General features: G+C 43.0%; 1 protein-coding gene across 1 annotated transcript in view; it reads right to left on the bottom strand.

Annotated features, from left to right (window-relative positions):
- Acoxl (acyl-CoA oxidase like) overlaps nucleotides 1-23,261 on the bottom strand; it is a 326,620-nt gene that overhangs the window by 279,758 nt on the left and 23,601 nt on the right. The window contains 2 exon segments of the mRNA XM_046462815.2: nucleotides 1,624-1,707; nucleotides 16,871-16,967. Of these exon segments, the coding sequence (XP_046318771.1) occupies nucleotides 1,624-1,707; nucleotides 16,871-16,967 (181 nt within the window).

Genomic DNA, 23,261 nt, shown 5'->3' with positions numbered 1-23,261 from the left:
GGGGACGGGTAGGGGTAGGGGGGTGGGTAGCACAGGAACCCCCAGGATGGGACCATGAGCCTGGACTGAGATCCACAGCATTTTTGAGAGGAGGAGCTGTTTGTTGTCTCTTGGTCGACTGCCCTTCTCTCTGAAAGCCACAGCTGATCCATTCAGGAGGGAAGAATCACTGGGAGGCCAGCCTTTCCCCAAAAGGGGCTGATGGTGGACCCCTCCCCACAGGTCGGCATGCACAGATTTCTTTGTTTTCCATTCTCAGCCCTAGAAAATGCTCATGTGGAACTGAAATAGCTGCCATCTTGGACTCACCACAAAGCAACCTGGCTTCCTGCCCCATCATCTATCTTCAGGTTCTTTGTCCAGGAGACAAATCTTTCCCCTGGAGACAAAAGGACCAGGTGTCTGGACAAGGGAATTTGTTTTCAGACCCAACAGTGGCCAGAGGGGAAAGGCGGGGCCATGGGATTAAGCCTGGGATTAAGCCTCTGTTGGGATTCAGGGAGCCACGTAGGGCTGTGGAGGTCCCTCTACCTGAGCTAGTCCATTCACCACCCTTGGTGAGCTCCTCACAAAGCAGTGAGATGTCATTTTATGGCCATGGGATTGGCAAAAAAAGGAGAAGCCTAAGGATTCCAGGTGTGGAGAGGATGTGGACCCTGGGATTGGAGTGTATGCTTTTGACAGGGCTGAGTTGATGCAATAATACTGACATGGCCTCTAGTGTCAGGCATTCCTCTAACTAGCAAGTCCATGCCTAGTTAAATAGCTAAAGGAAGCCTGTGCCAATGTTCAACGCCAGACATGCACAAGAGTATTCACAGTGGCATTTTTCACATTAGCAAAATCCTGCAAGCAACATGAGAAAGTGAATGGATAAGTGCTATGATATATTCATGCAAAGGAATATTATGTATCAGTGAAAATGAACAAACTGCCCTCTCTATGTCATTCCCCCAGTAATTTAACTAAAAGATGGAGAACAGATTTGTTGTGGCTAAAGGTCAGCGGTGAGGTAGGGGATAGATACAGCTACGAAGGGGTAGCACCCCCAAGATTCTTTGTAATGATGAGACAGTTCTATAGATTGATTGAAGAGTGGTTACTGAATCTATTTATGGTGTCAAGTTGCATAGAACTACACACACACACACACACACACACACACAAATGTGCATGTGAAAACTAAGGTCTGTATCCTCATTAAACAGAATTGTACCAATGTCAATTTACCAGTTTTATGTTTGTATTATGGCTACACAGATGTCACCACTGGGGGAGACAGGCTTCACATGATCTACTATTTTTGTAACTTTCTTTAAACATTATCATTTCAAAATACAGTTTTAATTTTCAAAATAAAATATTAATTTTTTTTTTTTACTTAAGAAGAACAGTGAGTCGCAACATTGGGATGGACCTTAGCAATGATACCTAAGTGAAGAGAGAAAAATCACATAAGGTGATGAGACTGTTTTTATAAAATTAAGATCCATGAAAATAACTCATTGCTACAACCATGATAAAGCGATAGGAAAAGAAAGCGGTAGGAAAAGAAAAGCAGAGGAAACCAGATCTGGCGCGCTGGCTAAAGGGGAAGGCAGGCTGCCGGGCCTGAGAACTCACCTTCACACTGGTGGCCAGGTCGGCCATGGAGAGCACCTCCCCAATGACGAGGCCCCGATTGACAAAATTCTTCGTCTTCTCTGCCTGCAAACATGATAGAACCAATGTCAATGTTTCCTTGTGGTTTGACCTTGAAATCCCATTGTTATAATATGTGCATGTTACGTGGGGGGGACACGTTCTGGGGATTGAACTCGGGGGCCCTCCATCACTGAGCCACATCCCCAGCCCAATTCTGTGTTTTGTTTAGAGGCAGAGTCTCACTGAGTCACTTAGCACCTTGCTGTTGCTGAGGCTGGCTTTGAACTCAGGCTCTTCCTGCCTCCACCTCCCAAGGCTCTGGGACTAGTGGCCTGTGCCACCGCGCCTGGCCTGCATGTTACTTTTGCAATAAAACACAATAAAAGTCATTGTTTAAGAAGCAACCCCACACTCCACTGCAGCAAACATTTTCCTCTTGTTTCCATGTGGCCATTAGTTTCTGAGAATATGTATGTAGGGCTCACAGACTCTTTTCTTACATAGAAGCAAGTCCACCGCGCCTGCACTGGTGACAGACACCCCTTGCTTGGGCTTTGCTTGGGCTTTGCTTGGCCTTAGCCAGGCTCGGCCCTGGCCCGGCCTACCAGAGTTCCCTCAGCAGAGCAGGCACCCCAGGATGCACACCCAGGTGACTATGTCCATATGGAAACAGAGGACTGAAAAGGCTGGGGAACATTCTGGACTAAGGTAAAGCAATATTCTTTGCTTTCCTAACCAGAGGCCATTTCTGGGCTTTGAGGCATTAAAACCATGAGGTCCTGGTCTCGCTTCACTGCCCTCTTCTCTTGCACAGTGGGTGAGCTTGCTCCTCTACCAGCAGGAAATGAGAGGGGCCAAGCCCCCATTGCTGGTACATTTTAACAATTCAGAGGCAACCAGCATTTCCTGAGAAGGGGGAGACGCCATGAATGGACAAACTCTAACTGCCCATTGTTGGAATGAATGCCATTTGTCCTCACTGACCAGTCCCTCTGAGAACCAGCCACAACACCATACCTGCGTGTATGTGCATCTACTACAGTCATGCACATGTGTGCATACACTTATGTTGTGCATCCACATTTACATAAGCGTGCATGCCTACCTGTGCATGGGTTGTAAACATGTACACCTATGTATGTGTGTGCGTGTGGAGACAACTGTGAATGTGTGTGTCTGTTCCTGGGTGTGCACACGTGCCTGTGTGCACAGTGACTCTCTACTATCAGGATAACAGCCAGCCTCCCTGGATGGCTTTGTCTCCACACTGGCATAAGCTCTCTCCCCAAATGCACTCTATATTTCCCCTCCCGTTGGTTTTTATGTTTCTCTCAAGCGTTATTAATTTTATCAAACAGCAACTGTCAAGATTTATGACTCTTATCATGGCTCTGACCCAATGCATCTTGTATTGATTATTTCCTAAAATAACTCCAGGCTGCAGCATATACCACTGCACGATTCCAGCTTGGGCTCACACTGGAGATTCAGTTACTAGTAAATAATACAAAATAACCACTGCAGATATCTGCAGATTTCTCAGAGGGCCCAAGTATCCTTTGTTGCACAGATCCTTATGGCAGTCCTAACCCCAGGTAGGAGATGGAAAAGCCCAGGCTCAAGGATGCAAGTGACTTGTCTAACCAGCGGCACCTGGCAGGTGACAGAGCCAGGATCAGAAACCAGACTGACCAGGTTCCCCATCCAGATGCCTCCCCACCCCTCACTGTCCTCATCATTAAGTACTCCAGGTGGCTGGGCCTCCTCACAAATCAACTCCAATTTTGCACCACCAACCCTGTCCCCAGAGAGCACCTAAGGTCAACCTGCTGGGTGTCCTAGATAACTTCCTGAGAGTCGTCCTCTGCAGCGGACTTTCCTTTGCCTTAAGCCACCTACTCTGCTCAAACCTAAACCATCAGGACTGTCTAAGTCTCTCAGAATCGCCAACAGTTCACAGTTTTCTTCATATTTCATTCTCCTAATGTATACTGGCAATTGTCGAAGTATAATTTTGTCATCAGTGGTATTCAAAACTGTGGTCATTTTTACTCACCAGTATAAAATAAATTGCAAACACATTTGCTGAAGAATCAGCCCAAACTTGGCCATCTTTGAGCATCATAAATTGTTTATGCTGATTACTTCCCTTCCCCAGACTCCACAGGAGATGGCCACCTTTGCTATTGGACCTGATGGGAAATGAAATGCCAGTAGGAGTTGACTGTTAATTCTGTGATGTTGACCTAAGCGTGTATGAGGACTGATCCATTTTCAAGAAGTCAAACCAGAGTTCCAAACCTGAGACTAAGCTTCATTTGACAGACTGCCTGACTGGTATAGATTTTTTAAATCTTCTCCATACATAATTTCTCTCTTTTCTTCTTTCATTTCTGATTGGCTAGTTGTTCGTAATTAAAGAATGTTCAATATTGACAAGTTTCTCTCTCATTGAACTGGCGCCACTAACTGAATTACTTATACTTGTCATAACCAATCAATAATCAACCCGTGTTTGTCTGCATCCATTCTTGCAGCATTTCTGTTGTATCAATGCTGCCTTCATTTACCCTTGCTACATTCAGTCCAAACCCAATCTCCATGTCATCATGTAAATTGGTAGCAATTTTAAATGATAATAATTCTATAAATATATGGGTAGACTACTCAAGCTTATATTTCATCCTAAATTATAGCCCATGCTATTTACACTTTTGCTTAATAAATTCAGTCTCGAACAGAAGGAAGATCAAGTTTTTCCTTAAGTACTGCTCTTCAGAGCACTCAATGTAGCAGAATTCTGTGATTTAGTATTCTGTTACAAAATCTGCAAAAATTTTGGTTTTCTAAACCCCCAGAGTTCCTAAAAGGCATATATACTTCCTCAGTGAAAACCAATGTGATTCGGAACTGGTTGGGTGTGGTGATCTGAGCTGCCTTCCTCTGATGTCAGAAGTCCCCATGGATCCCTTTGCACTGGGTGGGCAGCCTGTGTTAAGTGCCCAGCCAAGAGTCCTGAGCAGAGTTTTCTCATCTTCATTTTCTAATATGAGTCTCCAAACTGGCGTACTTGCTTCTCCTGATTTCTGTTCCAATTTTTAGTTATAGATTCAGTCTTACTGAATCTATGTCCTTTGTGAGAATGATCCTCAAATGATTTTATAAAGAGGAAACAGTCAGAGTAAAATGCACAGATTAGTGGGTTTCAGGATCCAGGTGAGGCTCTTGCTTTCTGAGCTCATCATTTCTAACCCTCCACAAGATTCCCCCCTCCTCTCCCCATGGCCATCTTGTGCCTGGACTATTGTAACAGCCTCCCAGCTGGATTCTGTCCCCACCCTGCCCCAAATATCAGGCACTAGGATCTTTCATTATTGTTGTTGTTCTTGTTGTTATTATAAAATTTCATCTAGATATAAGCTTTGCTAAATAAATAAACTGCTGATATTTTTCCTACATTGCAATTGCCTTTTTATTTCTTTAATGATTTCTTTTGATGGATGTCAGCTTTTAATTGTTAATGAAAGTCAATTTGTCACTTTTTGGTTTATGCATATTTGATGTTTTTCACAGAAGGAGTCTTCTATAATGGACCTGGCCTGTCCTAAAGTCACAATGACATTTTCCTTTGTTCTTCTACAAATATTGTAATTTTGGAATTTGTGCTTAGGCAGATAATACACCCCAAGTACTATTGTGTATAGTGTGAGGAAGGGATAAAGGGTGACTTTTTTTCTATATGCTTATCTAGTTGTTCCAATACCATTTATTACAAAGACATTTCTTACCCCATAGAAACATTAGTTACCCCATCAACTAATCATAAATATCTGAGTTACTTTCAAGGACTCTCCACTTCTGTGCCCTTGATCTCTTTGTCTATCCAAATCAACACCTTAATCTTTTGAGTATCTTTGTATTAGGTTTTGAAATCATGTAATGAGAGTCTTCCAACTTCATCCTGTGTCAGAATTAGTTCAAATATCCTAGGTCCTTTGCATTTCCACAGGTTGTTGGAACAAACTATAAATTTTGATGAAGGCATTATAGTCGTTTTAAAATCAGCATCATGGTGTGTCTCTTTCCTCCCTCCATCCTCCATGATGAAAATCTCCAGTGACCTCATTTGCCATTGCAAGAAATCTAAGCCTGTCAGCGTGGCCTCCACATCTGGCCCTTGTCCCCTGGTGGATTCTGGGCGTCACAGGTAGGGTATCCTACCTCCATGCACAGAGTTCTGGAAGCATTTGGAAACAAAGGCAGTAGCCATGTACTTCTCTTGAGGGGCCTGTGACTATTCCAGGAAAACTCAGTACAAGACCAATAAGAGGTGGCGTTCCTGTGGCTCTGTTTAGGGTACTTTTCATTTTGTAACAACATGATTTCAGCCTTCTGACATACAGCATTTTCCAAATTCTCATCTCAAATTTAATATCTCTTTTCTTAGCAACATATGCTTCCTACCAAATACCTAACTACTTGGGAAACTTTTCTAATTATTAGTGTAATCACAGGATTGATTTGAAAAGCATATAATGTCATTATTATATTGATAGCATCTAATAGTGAATATATCCTATTGACATGACCAGTTTGATGTGTGAGTTTAGTTTTCTGTTAGTGTGAAACTACAGCATTTTCCATTAATTTTAATGCCATGAGAAAATGTTGTCCCAGTTATTATTTCCCTTTGTGAAAGATGAATTATGGCTATTTAAGAACTGTTTGGTCAGGCGATGTCACCGGGAGTCACCCAGCAATCATATGTACCCAAGCACAGTCTGAACATTCACTTGTGATGTGCCTCCACGCCTCACCTCAGCACTTCAAGGTAAGTGCTGTCAGCATCCACAATTCACAGAGGAAGAAACTGAGAATAGGAGAAGTGAGAAGTGTGCCCCAGGCCACAGCCTCTCAGTGAAGGAGCCAGACATGAGCCCTTGTCGAACTGATTCCAAAATCAGAAACCTGAAACCATCCCAAAATGGTGAGAAAATTATTCTGTGATCACTCCATTTGGGTGAGAAAACAGATTGCATATGCAATCCTGCTACCAGTTACATTTGGTGTGTGTGTGTGTGTGTGTGTGTGTGTATGTGTGTGTTTGCCTATATGTAGTTTTGACTTTCCTATAGTGAACAGGTATCACCTTGATAATGAGGAATTTTTCAGCATTTCTCCCAGTGAGGGTTTGCCAATCTTGGTATCTTGTCCATCTGTAACTGACATCTCTCCAAATCTCATGGCATCAGTGGAAGGCAGAGAAACAGACTTGGAAACAGGTAAGAACCAAGCTGGTTCCAGTGCCAGGAACTGGGGGAAACAGCACTGAGGTGCTTCAGGGCCGGAGGCCCAGGACTCGTACCTGCTTCTCTATGCATGATTCTCCCTGCCTGTTCAGTGGCCCTGGTGGGAGGTTCTCAGGTCAGGTGTCTGTGCCCAAGCTTCACCCTTTGTCAGGGAGGGAGCCACTGGGAACCACCAATGGTATCCACATGCCATGTTTGGATGGCCATAAATGACAACACCTTGTCCTCACCCTTGAAGTCAGACTGGCCTCTCCCCAGGTACCATCATTAGGGCAACCTCCTCCATCACACACACGAGGTCGCCACTGAGCTCTGAGCAGCCTGCTGTGCTCAGTGTCCACCTGACTGGCCTCGCTGTGCTATCTTTGCCCCTTCCTTGGCCATCACCCTGTGGCTGATTTGAACCAGCCCTGGCCCAGCAAATCCTAGACCCTTGGAAACAGGAATGGTCTCCTATTTATCTCAAGTTGGAGGCCTCTGCTCTTTCCGCACCTCAACAGAAGGCCAGGCGGGGTAGATCTTGGCCACCCAGGTCTGCGCAGATCTGGTTTGAATCCTGCCCTGCTCCCTTGCTCTTTAGCTCTTGCTCTTGAGCTACGTTCTCTCTCTAGGCATTGCCCAGGCCTGGAAACTGGAGGGTCACACTTAGTCGTGGATTTACCAGGGGGTTTAGTGGGATACTGGGTGCCAAATGCCTGCCAGCCCTGTTTTACTTCTCTGGCTCCTGCCCAGTCTCCTCTCTGGTCCTTCTCATCACCAGACAAGCTTAGTCCTCAAGCCTCCTCTTCTCCATCACCACACACGCCTTGGGGACCCACCCAGCCTCACAGCTCTAACTCATCTCTATGCCCTTGACCTCCCACGCTCCTCAAGCTGTTGGTCACATCCCAGGGCTAACTCCTGACTTAACCTCAGATCTGCTTGGATGGCTGCCGTCTGGCTGGGCACAAATAACCGGGAGGTCACGAGCCACTTGTAGGTTTAAACAGAAACTAACTTTATTTGAGAACTCAACGGGAACTCAACGGGGATTCCGCGAGAACTCAATGGGAACTCCATGAGAACTCAAAAGTAGCGGGCACCCGAGGTAGCAGGAGCCGCCTTATTGCCGGACAGCAGAGGTTTATATACACAACTGAATACACAGCTTGTTTCAATTTAGCATCATCCAGTTACAGCAATCAGTCATTATCTTAATAATGATACACAGCTGAACTTAATTATCATCATCTTAATGGCTTGCTGGCCCTAACCCTCAACCACTCCTTCTGGCAAAATGCCAGGCACCATCTTGACTTGGTTGTGGCTCTCAACAGACGGCCCCACTTTGGTGGACAATACCTTGTCCTTCTAGTTGCTCGGGCAAAACACCATGGAACCAACGTGCCGTCCTTCTCTCCCACTCTCTCACGTCCATCACTCAACAGACCCTACTGCTTTCCCTTCAGCAGCCTCTAACTCAGCCACATCCATCACCCTGACTGGCCAGTCTGGTCCCAGCCAGTACCACCTTGGTCCTAGGTGACTGAAAAACCCTCTCAACTCATCTTTGTGTGCAGACCTGCCCTCATAGAGTCAGCAGCAGCCAGGGGATCCTGGAGAAATGTCAAATCATATCCTGCTCCACCGGGTCCCTCCAAGCCTCCCATTTCAGCCACTCCAAAGAAACCTCTTATAAAGCACCTCGAGTTCCAGCTCCCCACCACCTCCCAGGTCCATCACCCCCTACTCTGCTCCCGCCACAGTGCCCTATTGCTCCATTAACAAGCCCAGGACCCTCCCGCCTGCCCTCAGGCCCTCATATCTGCTGTTCCCTCCGCCTGGATGCTATTCCCATGACACCCACCTAGTTCAGTTCCCATCCTCTTAGGCATCTTCACCTAACCATGGAGCACCTCCGTCTCTCCAACTCTCCCAGCATCTCTAGATTCTTGATTTTTAAAAAATGTTTTCAACATATACATAACATAAAATTTATTATTTCCATCTATTGTTTTCAGTACCAGGAATTAAACCCAGAAGGGGCAGAATTCTACCACTGAGCTACGACCCCAGCCCATTTTTTTTTTTTAAGACAGGGTCTTGCTAAGTTGTTGAGACTGGCCTTCAACTTGCAATCCTCCTGCCTTAGCCTCCTGAGTAGTTGGGATTACAGGTGTGTACCACACTCCACTTATGTCAACCATTTTGAGCATACAGTTCTGTGGTGCTAAGTACACCACGCAACCATTACCAGCTTCAGAACTTTTTCATCATCCCACACTGAAACTCTCACCCATTAATAACTCTCCATTCTCATTTCCCCTCAGAACATAGAAATGGCCTGTCTGCTTTCTGTCCCATGAATTTGACGACTGTAGATACTTCATACAGATAGAATCCTACAGCATTCATCCTTTTGTGACTGGCTTATTGCCCTTAGTATAAGGTCTTCAAGATTCATCCATGTTGTAGCAGGCATCAAATTTTTCTTCTTCTTAAGGCCAAACAATGTCCACTATATGTCTGTATACACCATATTCAGTTCATCCATGCATCTGTTGATAGACATTCTGTTGTTTCCATCTTTGGACCATTGTGAATAATGCTACTGTTAACATGGTAATACAAATATCTGTTTGAGTCCCTAATTTTATTCTTTGGGATATGTACCAATAAATGGAATGTCTGGGTCATCAGCAATTCTGTGTTTAATTGTTTAAGGAAATTCCACATTGCCTTGCCCAGAGGCTACACTGTTTATAGTTCCACCAAGGCACTGGCAATGTGCCAGGGTCCCAGTTAGCCACATCCTCTCCAACCCTTGCTGGCTGCTGCTGCTGCTGCTATTGCTTCCTTACACTGCCATCCTAATGGGTGTGGGTGGTATCTCCTCCCGGTCGTCGTCATTTGTATTTCCCTAATGATCAATGATGTTGAGCACCGTTTCGTGTGTTTATTGGTCGTTTGTACATCTGAACTGCAGGAATCTCTCTTCAAGTCCTTTGACTGTTTTTAAATCTGGTTATTTATTGTTGTTGCCCTAGTTGAGTTGTAGGGTTCTTCAATATATTCCAGACATCAATCCTTTATGGGATGTCTGATTTGCAAACATTGTCTTTTCACTCTGTTAGACTGTTTTGTGTGGCTATCCCACAATACCTGAGCCTGGGTAATTCATTAAGAACAGAAACTTAGTTATTACAGTACTGGAGGCTGGGAGGCCCAAAGTTCAAGGGTTCACATCAAGAAAACATCTTCTTGCTGTATCATCCCATGATGGAAGGTGGAAGGCAGAAGGACAAAAGAGCATGTGGGATGTGGAGGTAGCCAAACTCATTTTATCCGGAACCCACTGACTGCCATGATAACAGCATTATGTTGGGGCTTAAGTTTCCAACACATAAACTTTGAGGATACATTCAAACCACGGCCCCTTTGACACACAAGTTTCTAACTATGATGTAGTCCAATTCATTTTTTAGACAAATTTTTATTAATTTTTTTCTAAAATTGTTTAAAATAAATTTATTTTTAAAAACATGTTTTGGTTTCTATCAAAGAAACCATTGACACATCCAATAGTTTTTGTAATAGTTTATTAGCTTTAGTCTTACATTTAAGTCTTTAATCTATTATTTCATTTTTTTTTTTTTTTTGGTTGCCAATGGACCTTTATTTTTATTTATTTATATGTGGTACTGAGAATCGAACCCAGTGCCTCACACATACTAGGCAGGTGCTCTACCACTGAGCCACAACCTCAGCCTGCATAATCCATTTTTTTAATATTTACTTTTTAGTTATAGGTGAACACAATATCTTTATTTTTATTTTATGAGGTGATGAAGATCAAACCCAGTGCCTCACACATGCCAGGCAAGCACTCCACCTCTGAGCCCCAGCCCCAGCCCAAGTCTTTAATCTATTTTGAGTTAATTTTTGTATATGGAGCATACACCTTACAATTGTCCCAGCACCATTTGTTGATAATATTTCCTTTCTTTATTGAATGGTCTTGGCACCCTTCTCAGAAGTGATCAACCATATATGTAAGGCTTTCTTTCTGGGTGTTCTTTAACTCTTCCATTGTTCTATATTTTTGTGTTTATGTCAGTACCATATTGTTTCAATTACTATAGCTTTGTAGTAAGTTTTGGAGGTTCCACTATTTGAAGTGTGGAACCTCTAAATTGTTTTTCTTTTTGAGGACTGTTTTGCTTCTTCAGAGTCCCTTAAGATTCCAGATGAATTTTAGAATTTAGGATGGGTTTTTCTATTTTTGGAAAAAAAAAAGGATTGCACTGACTCTGTTGTTTACATACAACTTAACAATAGTATCTTCTAATCTATGAACATGGGATGCCTCTCTATCTGTTTGTGTCTTGTTCAATTACTACACCAATATTTTATAGTTCTCAATATATAAGACTTTCTTCTCATTTGTTAAGTTTGTTCCTCAGTATCTTATTCTTTTTGAGCTACTATAAATAAAATTTTTCTCAGTTTCCTTTCAATAGTTCATCATTAGGACATAAAAATGCAACTTATTTCTGTATGTTGATTTTTATCCTGCACGTTTAATGAATTCATTTATTAGTTCTAGAAGGGTCCTTTTTTTTGGAATTATTGGGCTCTTCTAATATATAAGAACATATACATCTGAGAAAACTTACTTTTATTCTTTCTAATTTATTATATTTGATTTTTATCCACAGTATTTATCACTGATAAGCCACAAATGCATTGTTTAGTTTATTGTCTGTCTCTTCCCCCACAAAAATTTAAGTTCCACAAAGACAGGTATTTTTGCCTGCATTTTTCACTGTCCTTTGAACAATGCCTGGATCATGTAAGAGCTCAATAAATATTTGTAAAATTAATGAATCGCTTCACCTGGCACATAGAAAGGACATAGAAGATGATAAGCAAATGATATTATTGACATAATATTTCACTGCAAGAGTGATAATTAAGCCTTAAAAATAAAATATTTTATTGTGCAGAATAATTGCAGTGTCAAAGAATAAATAACACCATGATTCCAGCTGCACTGGAGTCCTGGGGAAGGTCCCAAATCACTCCTTGGTGTGCCCTTTTAAGTAATCTCTTTGGCCATCACAGATGACAACACAGTTTGGTTGCCAATCTACACAGAGGGACTTCTATAAACAGGCCACTCCATCCTGTCATCTCCACTCAAATCCTTCAAGTATCCCATGGGGACAGGGCTGGCCTGGCCAGAGTCATGGCCAAGTGGCCAATGTCCAAGTTTTTAGAGCTGGAGCTGGGACAGAGACTCCTGCCAAAGGCAGCAAATAGGACCAAGATCTAGGGCAGCCTGTCACAGCCCACTAGGAAAAGTCTGGGTTCCAGGACAAACAGAAGCCAGAGGGCTAAGGAGGAAGCCAAGGCCAGGGGGACAGAGCCAAGAGCTGAGTAAGCAGGTCAAGACCAGAACAGGGGTCGGGTTGGGAGGAGGTGTGCATGGCCAGGTCTGCAGGGTCATCAGGGGCTGGCACTGGTATCTGTGAGCAATAGGGTGGGGGGCTGGTGGGACAGGCTGCCATGAATGACCAGTGACAGACAGGTATCCTCAGACTCTTGGCATGTTTCCTGATCAGCTAAGTTTCTGCAATACAACGAAAGCTCAAATTTAAATGGTTCCTGGGAAAAGTTATTTCTTTTCTCAGATATTAATCAGGAAAGCTTTTGGTGGTGAGCTGACCTTAGAATATTATTCCACCTTTGATCTGATCGCCTACCTGATGCCTCTTTAAATATCTAAGTATTAAAAAAAATTCCGAGATTATCTAAAATTCTGTTCAAATATAGATAATTACAATAAGTATAATATATATATACAACCACCAATCTTCTGCCAATTCCCCTCCAAGTTTTTGAGACTGGACTTCCTGAGGAAAATGCAGATGATTTAGATCAACAGTGCTCAAATTTTATGGTCCTTGGACCCCTTTACACTTAAAAACTACTGAGAATTCCAATGGGACTTTTTTTTTTTTTTGCAGATTATATTTAGCAATTTACCAAATTAGTAATTAAAACTGAGAATTTTTAACTTATTAATTAATTTTTAAATTAATCAATTACATGTTAATATAAATGGCATAATTTTTTATAAAAAATAACCATAATTAAAAAAAATCAGTGAAAGGATGGTAGCATTTTACATTTTTTGCTAATTTTTTAAAGATCCAACCCAAAAGAAGATAGCTAGACTCTCGCATCTGTTTTTGCACTCAGTTTGTTGTGATATGTTGCTTTGTTTGAAGTTTATGATAAAAATACAGTGTCACATACATATACTGTATTTGGACATCTACTTTTCTTTCTTTCTTTCTTTCTTTCTTTTTTCCTTTTGGTACTGGGAATTGAACCCAGGAGAACTTTACCACTGAGCTACATCCCCAGTCCTTTTTATTTTTTATTTTGCTCAAGTTGGCTTCAAACTTACTATCCTCCTCCCTCAGCCTCCAAAGTCTCTTGGATTACAGGCATGCACCATGCCCAGCTGGACATCTACTTTTCAAGTAAGGACACCCAGGGCCCTCAGACTATACTTTGAGAATCACTGGTTTAGGTGATGATATCATGCCCCCAGCCATGTGGCTCATGGATGTGTGGAAGACCAGCACTCAGAAAAGGAGAGGAGATGGTTGTGGGGGTGGGGGCTTCACTGTTCACATATCACTTCCTAACTCTTTCTACACTTGGCCAAGAGCAAGTTGACCTCAACTGGGTCTCTTGACTGGAAAGAAATGTTGACATGTCCTCCAAAAGCTCCTGTGTGAGATTATGCAGGAATGTTCAGAGGTGAAATGATTAGATCATGAGACTGGTGATCTAATTGATGGATTAATGGATTATTGGGTGGTGACTATAGGCAGATAGGTTATGGCTGGAGGAAGTAGGTCAATGGGGGCATGACCTTGGGGATTATATTATCCCTGGACCCTTGTACTAAAAGCTCTTTCTACGTCCTGCCTGTCTCAAACTGAGTGACTTTCCTCTACCACAACCTCCTGCTAACCTTCTCACCTCAAGCCTAAAGGTATGGAGTCAGCCCACCATGGACTGAATCTCTGAAACCATGAGCCAAAAGAATCTTTTCCTCCTCTCAGTTTTTCTTGTCAGGTATGTTAGTCTTAGCAGCACAAAGCTGACTAAAACAGAAACAAAGCACAGCAGTACTCAACCCCCAATGCATACTGGATCATCTGACAGATGAAAATGCTGATTTGATTGGCCTGAGCAAAAGCCTATACAACAGGATATTCAAAAGCTCCCCAGGGGGCTCCAACACACAGCCAGGGGTGAACTCCAGCAGACCGAAGTGGGCTCAGAAAGCAGACTACCTGGGCTTGAACCTGAGCTCTATTAGTTACACATACAACCCACTAGTTATATAACCAGACGTTCAGCTCTGACTACCTACCTGTAAAGCAGGAATACCATGAGGGATGTGGTGTATTCACAGAAATCATCCCTTTAAAGCTCTTAGCACTACGACTGGCACAATGTAGGTGCTCAGTAAGCTTCAGGATGATGGTTATGGTGATGACTGAGGCAGATCTCAGCCTCTTTCAGCTTCCAGGGACAGGTTTCCCTGGGAATGCTGCCCACACAAGGCTCCGCAGGCAGGAGTCCCAGCTCCTGCCCCAGCACTGCCACAAAGCGGACAACCAACCTAGTCCTCTATCTCCTTATCTGGACACGGGGAATCACAACTCTGCCCCCTCCCCGCCCCCAAGACCCAATCCTGGAATCCTGAGGGGAACGAGAGAGCTCTTGGCTGATGTGCACAAAGGTGAGGTCACTACAAACAGGTGCAGGAGGAGCCGGATGGAGTGCAACGGCTGTTCACGCTGCGTGCGTGTCGTGCGTACGTGTCTGAGTGCGCACGTGTTTTTCTCTTTATGATTATTGGAACATCCCAAATCCATTACAGATGGTCAGAGGGGAGAACACAGAGTGGAAATATTTTAATGGCTTATTCTTGGCCTGTGAACTGTCCATAGAGACCTGGAACAAATGAAGCTCCCTCCTCATCTGTGCCTGAGAACGTCATCCTCCTACATCACATGGCGCCTCCACCTCGGAGCGCATTGGCTCACCCACAAAAATTAATTCGAAACGGGGGCCAGGGAGAGAGGGGAGGGCCTGGCTCTCTCTCTGGACAGCCATGACTCCATGGTTTTATTAAGAGGCGGGATGAATCATGGAACACTTCTAGAATTACTGGATGTGGACAGCTCCTCCAGCTGTTTATGGGGTGGAATTTGAGAGCCTTCGAACACAGATGTGCTGCTGAGTCCTGTGACATCCTCACGATGAGACGAGCCTGCCGTGCTGATGGCGGGTTGAGTTCCTTCGGGTTCACTGGCTCTTGAGAATTCGCATGGAGAAAGGTGCCAAATAGGCGAGGTAACTAACAGAAGCGGACGGGAGGGCCACCTAGAGCCCATCCTGCGCCTGCTCAAGGAATTGTGCCCAATCACTGAGGACAGAAAGTGATCCCAGCTGCTTAGACCACTAGGGGAGCCATGAAAACAGGAGGATAATTGGCTTCAGGGCTCAACACGCTTCAGGGGCAGGATTACAAAAGCTAATCTTCCACATTCGGCAGGTCGGGCAGCAATTAGCAAGCCTCATTAAGGGGTCCCGGCTCTGAGCGCTGACGTGAACTTGAGCCGCGGACATGTAGGGCTGGTTAAAGAGGCAGGAGCCTGGCCTTGTGCCAAGAGCTCACCCACCAGCCCTTCTCCCAGCGCCTGGGCAGGCTGGACTCGGAGAACGTGCTGGAAGCAGAGAGGGCCGGATTTTTCCTTCTAGTCTCGGTTTCATTCACAGCTACAAGTGTACATTCCGGCAAGAGGTGATTAGGTGGCTTGAAAATCTTTGCCAATCTGCTTGGTGTGAAAGGACATTTTAGGCTCTGCAAGCTTGCCTCACTCTGTCATGTGGGGGGCTCTTCGGCCAGGTGGAAGTCCTTGTACGCTCCTCTGGGGTGATGCCATAGTCCCTTGCCAGACTCAAGGTGGCTGTGACATTTCAAGAGCAGGCTCATCAGGGGATCTATTCTCAGGAAGGATCCCAGACACCCCCCTCCCCCGCCCAACTCTGATCTGCACTCCACAGAGAAGGGTCTCCTGGGATCACCTGAGTGGGGAGGAGCCACCCTCGATCCTCAGACTCTCCCTCCACCTGGCATGAAGGGGCCTGGGCCACTGATGGATGGCGGTGGCTCCCGGCCATTGCCTATGCCACAGTCCACCCTCATTCTGGCCCCTCCCAATGAGAGGCTGCCCCAGGAGCTTCAGTACTTTCTCCTTATGAAAAGGGGTATGTGGAGGAAGCCCCGAAGCCGAATAAAATGGAAATGGACTTAAAACCTCACTAAAATAGATGGCTCCTACAGCCTCATAAAGGAAACCTTCAATCAGCATCTTCTTTCCTTCTTTCTTTATTCTGAGGCTAAAATTAGCTAAAATAATATCACTGAATTTAGAATGCAATTTTTAGACAAACTTTGGACAATTCCAATTAAAAGCCTCTAAAATGAGTTATTTCTATTTATCAGCTATTTAGACTTTATGCCTAAAATGACATGGATTTTGTGAACAAATATTTCATTACTTCTGCTGATTCTCCTGTTCCCCAGCCTGTGAGCTTAAAGAAGTGGACATGTGGACCTAGGGAAGGGGTCAGTGAGGTTCACAGGGAGCAGGGAAGAGAAGGGGTCTGAAGAAGTTGGCCTCTTCCCAGTGGCCTGGTCTGTCAGCGTGCCCCAGAACAAGGTAAATGAGCTTGCATACATCGCAAAAGCAAACCAAATGAAATCTCTCTCTTTCTCGCACACACACACACACACAAGCGCGCATGCCACACCACCACATAAAAGTAACAAGGACACTCACCTGTTCCTGAAATGCACGTTTCAACAGTGTATGACCCAGGATAAACTTCACTCTCGGAACTGTCAGAGCTCTCATCTCATCCAGACTCAAACCATACCTATGCAGAACAGAAACCACGGGGGTTAGGACATGGCATTGCTGAGCAGAGCCTGCAGTATCCCCTGTTTGTTGCTGTGTACACTGTGTGTGTGATGCAGACTGTAGAGTCAGCAAATGGCATCAACTGGAAAGGGAAAAGGGAGCATTTTCTGACATGACCATCTCAAAATAAGTCTGCAGCTCCTCCCCTCTGCAGGCCTGTAAAGATTTCAGACATGTGATAGGTCTGTGATGGCCCAAGAGCAGCGTTTGTGGAGATGGGGATGTGGGTGACCTGCTGTGGTTGCCATGAGGAAAGTTGCTCAGGGCAGACTTGGAAAGACCCTCCTCAACCGCCACACCTTGGAACTAACTCCAGAGTACCCCTGAGGCTCCTCTTGCCTGCTGCTCCCAGATGACCATGGGGCGATGCTCTCAGTCATCCACCTCTGCCCAGCAGGCAAGCCCTGCTCAGGACCCCCGCTGGTCCAGGGAGACCTCGTCATAACGGTGGTAAAGGCTTGGGCTGTGCTGTACTGAGGCTGTCCCAGCTCCACCTGGTCCCTGTCACTCCCTTCACAGTCACCACTCTGCTGCCTGTGACCTGGAGCCTCGCCCCACCCATCCAGTCCTTCCCCTTCACCCCCCAAAAGTGTTTTCCCCCGTAAGTCTCTCGCACACCTGGGTGTCTACTTTTCAGTGAACCTAAATTCACCAGGGAGGAGATGTCCCATCTCTGCCATCTAAAATGTTTCCATCCAAAGCAGACTCCAAGCCTGGAAGAACCTCACTCCAGTGTGAGTCCTGGCTCTGTCACTAATTGTGTGATGCTCATACTGAGAATAATTATAGACATTCGAATATTCTGACCAAGATTCTCAGACAACCATCTTAACAATGATTCAGTAAGCAATCACAAAATCTCTTGAAACAAATAGGAAAAAAAATCACATCAAAAAAAAAATATATATATATATATATATATATATATATATGGCTGTCTATCCCTTAGTCCACATTCTCCCATAAATTTGTGTTCCCTGTTTTACCCCAGAAGCTTCACTCCGAAGATAGCCCACATTCCCCCTTGAGTGTACCCCTGCTTCCCTAAAAAAAAAAAAAAAACCTCTATGTCTCTGGAAAAAAACACAAGTTATTTAAAAATGGAAATTGTAGAACCAAAAAGTATGGTAACCCAAATTAAAATTTTCACTGATGAACTTAATAGTGGGGTGTAGGTAATAGAGAATAAATTATTGAACTTGATAATAGGTTGTTCTGGTGTTAATATTTGTGTTCTCTCCAAATTCATTTGTTGAATCCTAATCACTAAGGTGATGATATTAGAAGGTAGGGCTTTGGGGGAGTGATTAGATCATGTGGGTACAGCCTCCCTGAATGGCCCACATGCACTTTGGAAGGAAGCCCCAGAGAGCTGTCATGTAAGCACTTACTGAGAAGGGACTGTGAGGGTCAGACCTCAGCAGGTACGAGGTCTGCCAGCACCTTGATCTTGGATTTCTAGCCTCCAGAACTATGAGAAAGAAATTTATGTCTTTTACAAGCTTCCCATTCTAAAACATTTTGTTATAGCAGTCTGAAGAGACTAAGATGCAGATCAGTAGAATTTATCTTATTTGAGCAACAAAGAGAATATGGACTAAAAAATAAGACAAATATTTCTCAGAAACAACAGAGCCAATACCTATCTGTATTTTCAAGATTTCAAAAAGAGAAAAAAAGTGCGGCTGGGGCTGTAGCTCAGTGCAGAGCTCTTGCCTAGCATGTGTGAGACACTGGTTTCGATCCTTAGCACCAAATAAAAATAAACAAATAAAACATGGCATCTACAACTACAAAGAGAGAGAGAGAGAGAGAGAGAGAGAGAGAGAGAGAGAGAGAGAGAGAGAGAGAAGTGAGGGTAGGACTGGAAAAGTATTATAAAATATAATGCAAAAACACTTCCAAGTAGGGCTGGGGTTGTGGCTCAGTGGTAGAGCACTTGCCTAGTGTGTGTGAGGTATTGGCTTCTATTCTCAGCACTGCATATAAATAAATAAGTAAAATAAAGGTCCATCAAAACTGAAAACATATTTATAAAAAATACTTCCAAGTTCAGAAGAAAATATTATGAATCTACAGATTCTGGAAACTGGATAAACAACTAATTGCATACATTTGCAAGAAACCCATGCCAAGACACAACACAACCAAATTATGAAAACTAAGACAACAAATAGATCTTGAAGGCAGCTAAAGAGAAATGATGCATTATCTGCAGGAAATACCAACTGAAATGGATTTCTCATTGGAAAACATGGAAGACTAAAGGAAGTAGCATGACCCTTTTCTAGTACTTGGAGCAAAAAAACTGCCAAGAGCACTGGTTTATCCAGCAAGAATATCTTTCAGGAATGGCAAAGCATAATAAAGACATTCTCAGACCAATGAAAATCATTTCACTAGCAATTTTTCTAGCAAAACTTACCCTTAAAAATGATGAAAGATAGTTCTCTAAACAAAAAGGAAATGTAACAGAAGAAGGCTGGGACCTTCAGAAAGGAAAAAATACAAGAATGGGTAAGAACAAAGGCAAATATAGTAGATAAGAATTCTCATGGGGCAGGGGTTGTGGCTCAGCAGTAGAGCATTCACCTTGCACATGAGAGGCCCTGGGTTCGATCCTCAGCACCACATAAATAAATAAAATAGAGATATTGTGTTCAATTACAAATAAAAAGTAAATATTTAAAGGAAAAAAGAATTCTCGTGATGTTTTTAAAAATAGACTATCTTTTAGTCACAACAAAGGTGAGCAGAAAAGACATATTCCCACATATTCCCTACTCCCACATATACATAACCTCCCCCATTACCACTCTCCTGCACCAGAGTGGCACATTTGTTACGAGGAGGAATGCACATCGACACATCATTGTCAACCAAAATTCAGGATTTATATTAGAGTTTATTCTTATGCATTCTAGAGGTTTGGAAACATTTCTATTGACCTGCATCCCCAATTATGATATCATGAGAGTTATTTTGAAAGGGTTGGGAACCCCCCCTGAAAAACAGGAGCCTTGAGGTTAAAGGAGTGAAACCTCTCAGGAGAAAATGAGACAGCCTTGGTCTTATGGGGTTAACCAGAAAATCAGGAGTTAATAATAATAATAATGATAATAATAATAATAATAAAATGAACCAGTCTTCAAAGCCATGAAATTAAGATAACATACCTGGAGGTGATAGGTTGGGATGCCAGCTCAGCCTGCAAAGACCATGTGGTCAGCAGAGATCCCAAGAGGCCAGAACCATGGAAAACAAAGTCGTTAAACTTTAAATCCACTGATACAGGACAATAGTGTATGTGCCTTCTGAAATAGACACTAGGGACTCTCCTAGAAGATAAGAGGCAGGTTCCAGGTGGTGTGAGCAAACACACACAAACAGGAGTCACTGTCGTAGCCTGCAGTCACCTTTACTGTATTGGCACAGTACTGATCACACCCCCAGGTGGAGACTTAAGATGGTAACGAGACACCTGCAGCAAGAAGAAGAAGAGCGCAGATGCACCAACAACCCACCTGTACATGTGATGACGTCAGGAGGCCACATCCTGCCCACCTTTGTCCTCTGTTTGAGGAAGCCTGGGATTTCTGTCCCCCATGGGCTGCCTGCCTTATGCTCAAGCATAAGAATAAAGAATCTTGTTCCAATCTGCTGCTCTTCTATCAGATTCTTCTAATGGAAACTATGAGAACCACAAAACCAGAAATTGTTTCACCCTAAAAATTGCTTGTGCTCTGCCTGTTCTACCCTCTGTTTCCCTCGTCCCCAGTGCTTTCCCTTGATTCCTGCCCTTGGACACTGTAGTTCTTATAGAAGAGGCACAGTCTGTGTCCCCAGCCCTTGAATCTGCACTTGGACTTGTAACTTTCTTGGGTGACTAAAATATGGGTAGACTTGAAAGAAGCAAAAGCTTGGAAAAGTGCTTGTGTTTTTCTATTCCTCTCTAGCTCCTGCTCAATACTCAGGAAAATATGCTTAAGATGATCTAAGAACATGTCCAGGCTAGCCTAGGGGAAAAGGGCTGGGGTCATAAGTACAAAACACATGAGAAGAGCTGACTTGTCCCAGTCAAGGTGATCTAGACCAGCCTGCCTATCATTAGGCAGCCCTAACCATGAGAAAGAGTCCAGCAAGGTCAACGGAGCTGCCCATGCGACCTGCAGTTGACTGCCACGCGTGAGTGAGCCCAGTAAAAACCAGCAGATCCTCCCAGTCACCCACACATGCGTAATTGATATAAGAAAAAAACAAACAGCAGTTGTTTTAAGCCTCTAAATTTTGCATCTTGGCTAACCGAAATAATATGCTTGTATACCCAGAATCCCCCTAAACAACCAACTAAAACCCACTACAGACAAGAAGGGCTGGCAGGATACACAATCAACCAGAGAAACCAACAACATTCATTTAGATATCTAAGCAAGCAGTTAGAAAAATACAGGAAAGAAAAGACCCCACTTCCCAAAGTAACAAAACAAAAGAATACATACCTAAGAATAAAATTAAAACTTACAGAACTTACATAAAGAAAACTTTCAAATTATGCTGAAGGACACAAGAGAAAACTCAAACAAATAGGAATGTGCATCACTTTTTTAAAAAACAATATCATAAAGAAATAAATTCTTCCTAAGTCACCCTATACATTGAAGATGATCCAAATTAAGACGCCAATAAGGAATTTAAAATCACGTATAAAAAAGAAACAAAAATAATCAAGAAAACTCCAAAACCAAGGAGCTATGATTTCTATCAGATAATAAGACATGTGGTAAGTTCTCAGAAATTCAAATGGTGAAGAAATATAGTCCAATGGAATATGATTAAAACGTTGAGAAACAGAAGTAAAAATATATGAAACTTAATATGTGCAACATAAATCTGGTAAATCAAATCATGGACAAACAAAACATTATTGAGATGTTCCATTTGGGTAGCCAACTGGAAAAAGAAAGAAAGTCAGATTCCTATTTCACATCAAATGCCAGAATAAATTCCAAATAGATCAATGACTTACACTTAAACTGCTAAGTGTTAAAATACAACATGAAGAATTATTTTATAACTTAATCCAAAGTCCTTTCTAAATGTGGCACAATGTTTGTAAGCAACAAAGAAAAGATGGTTAAGTTTGACTAATAACAGAAATTTTATGAATGACAAACATACCAGAAGAACAGTCAAGACAAATGACAAACTGAGAAAAAAAAAAAAAAGATACTGATGTCATTGCAAAGGGGCCCATTTTTCTAATCAAAGACTTTCTATGATTCATTAAAAACAGACCACTAAGTGAACAAATGATTTGAACAGATGAGCCACAAAATAGAAAACCCAAACTGTATGTGTGTGTATATATACACATACATATTATATATATATATATATATATATATATATATATATATATATATCCCTGCTCTTTTATGCAATAAGAGAAGCACAATTTACAACTGTACCGAGCTGTTAATTTTCACTTGTCACATGAACAAAATGCAGACACTCTGCTAACACACCATGTCACCAGGATGTGAGGAGGGAGTGCCCTCTTGTGCCAACCTAGGGAGGGAGGGAGAGGGGTGAGAGTATAGAGCGGCACCGTCCCTGTATGTGTGGCAACTAGACACTACTGTCATCCAAGTTACAGAAGAACCTGCCTTTGACTCAGCAATTCCTCCTCCAGGAACTTACCACCCAAAGTGGCCTCACACATGTAAGGAGCTTGTGTAAGCTGTAGAATTACAACTGTACCGAGCTGTAGAATAACAGAAGCTGGAGCCTTTTCACATATGCAACCTGCACTCCTTGTTACCTGTGCATTCTGTAAGCAACAAGAGGAATGAGAATCAAGAGAAATGCCAGCCTGTGAGGACTAGAGAGAAGAGCCTCTAGGAACTGTGTCATAGGCAAGATTCTGAAATATAAATCCTTAGCTATGTCCTCTGTATTTCCCAGTCAGTAGCTCTAATGTGGCATGGTGTTATTCACCTGTTTTAAAACACCAAATTCACATTTATTCTCACATTGTTAAGCTTCTTGCTCATAATAAAACCAAACTTTTCATACGGGTCAAATCCTAGTAATAATTCTGTTAATCCATGCAGAAAAGTAAGACATAGGGTCTGACCATTAATGTGCAGATACACACTGGCCAAGGGATCAAAAAATCATATTGAAAAGTATTAAAAACTATATTTAGTATTATTTTAAAATTCAAAGAAAATATTTTAAAACTGTAAGA

Source organism: Marmota monax, unplaced genomic scaffold, assembly GCF_021218885.2.
Source record: "Marmota monax isolate L192 unplaced genomic scaffold, Marmota_monax_Labrador192_F-V1.1 WCK01_AAM20220418_F8-fsc00245, whole genome shotgun sequence".
Taxonomy (NCBI): Eukaryota; Metazoa; Chordata; class Mammalia; order Rodentia; family Sciuridae; genus Marmota; species Marmota monax.
This window is presented reverse-complemented; position numbering and strand designations above follow the sequence as displayed.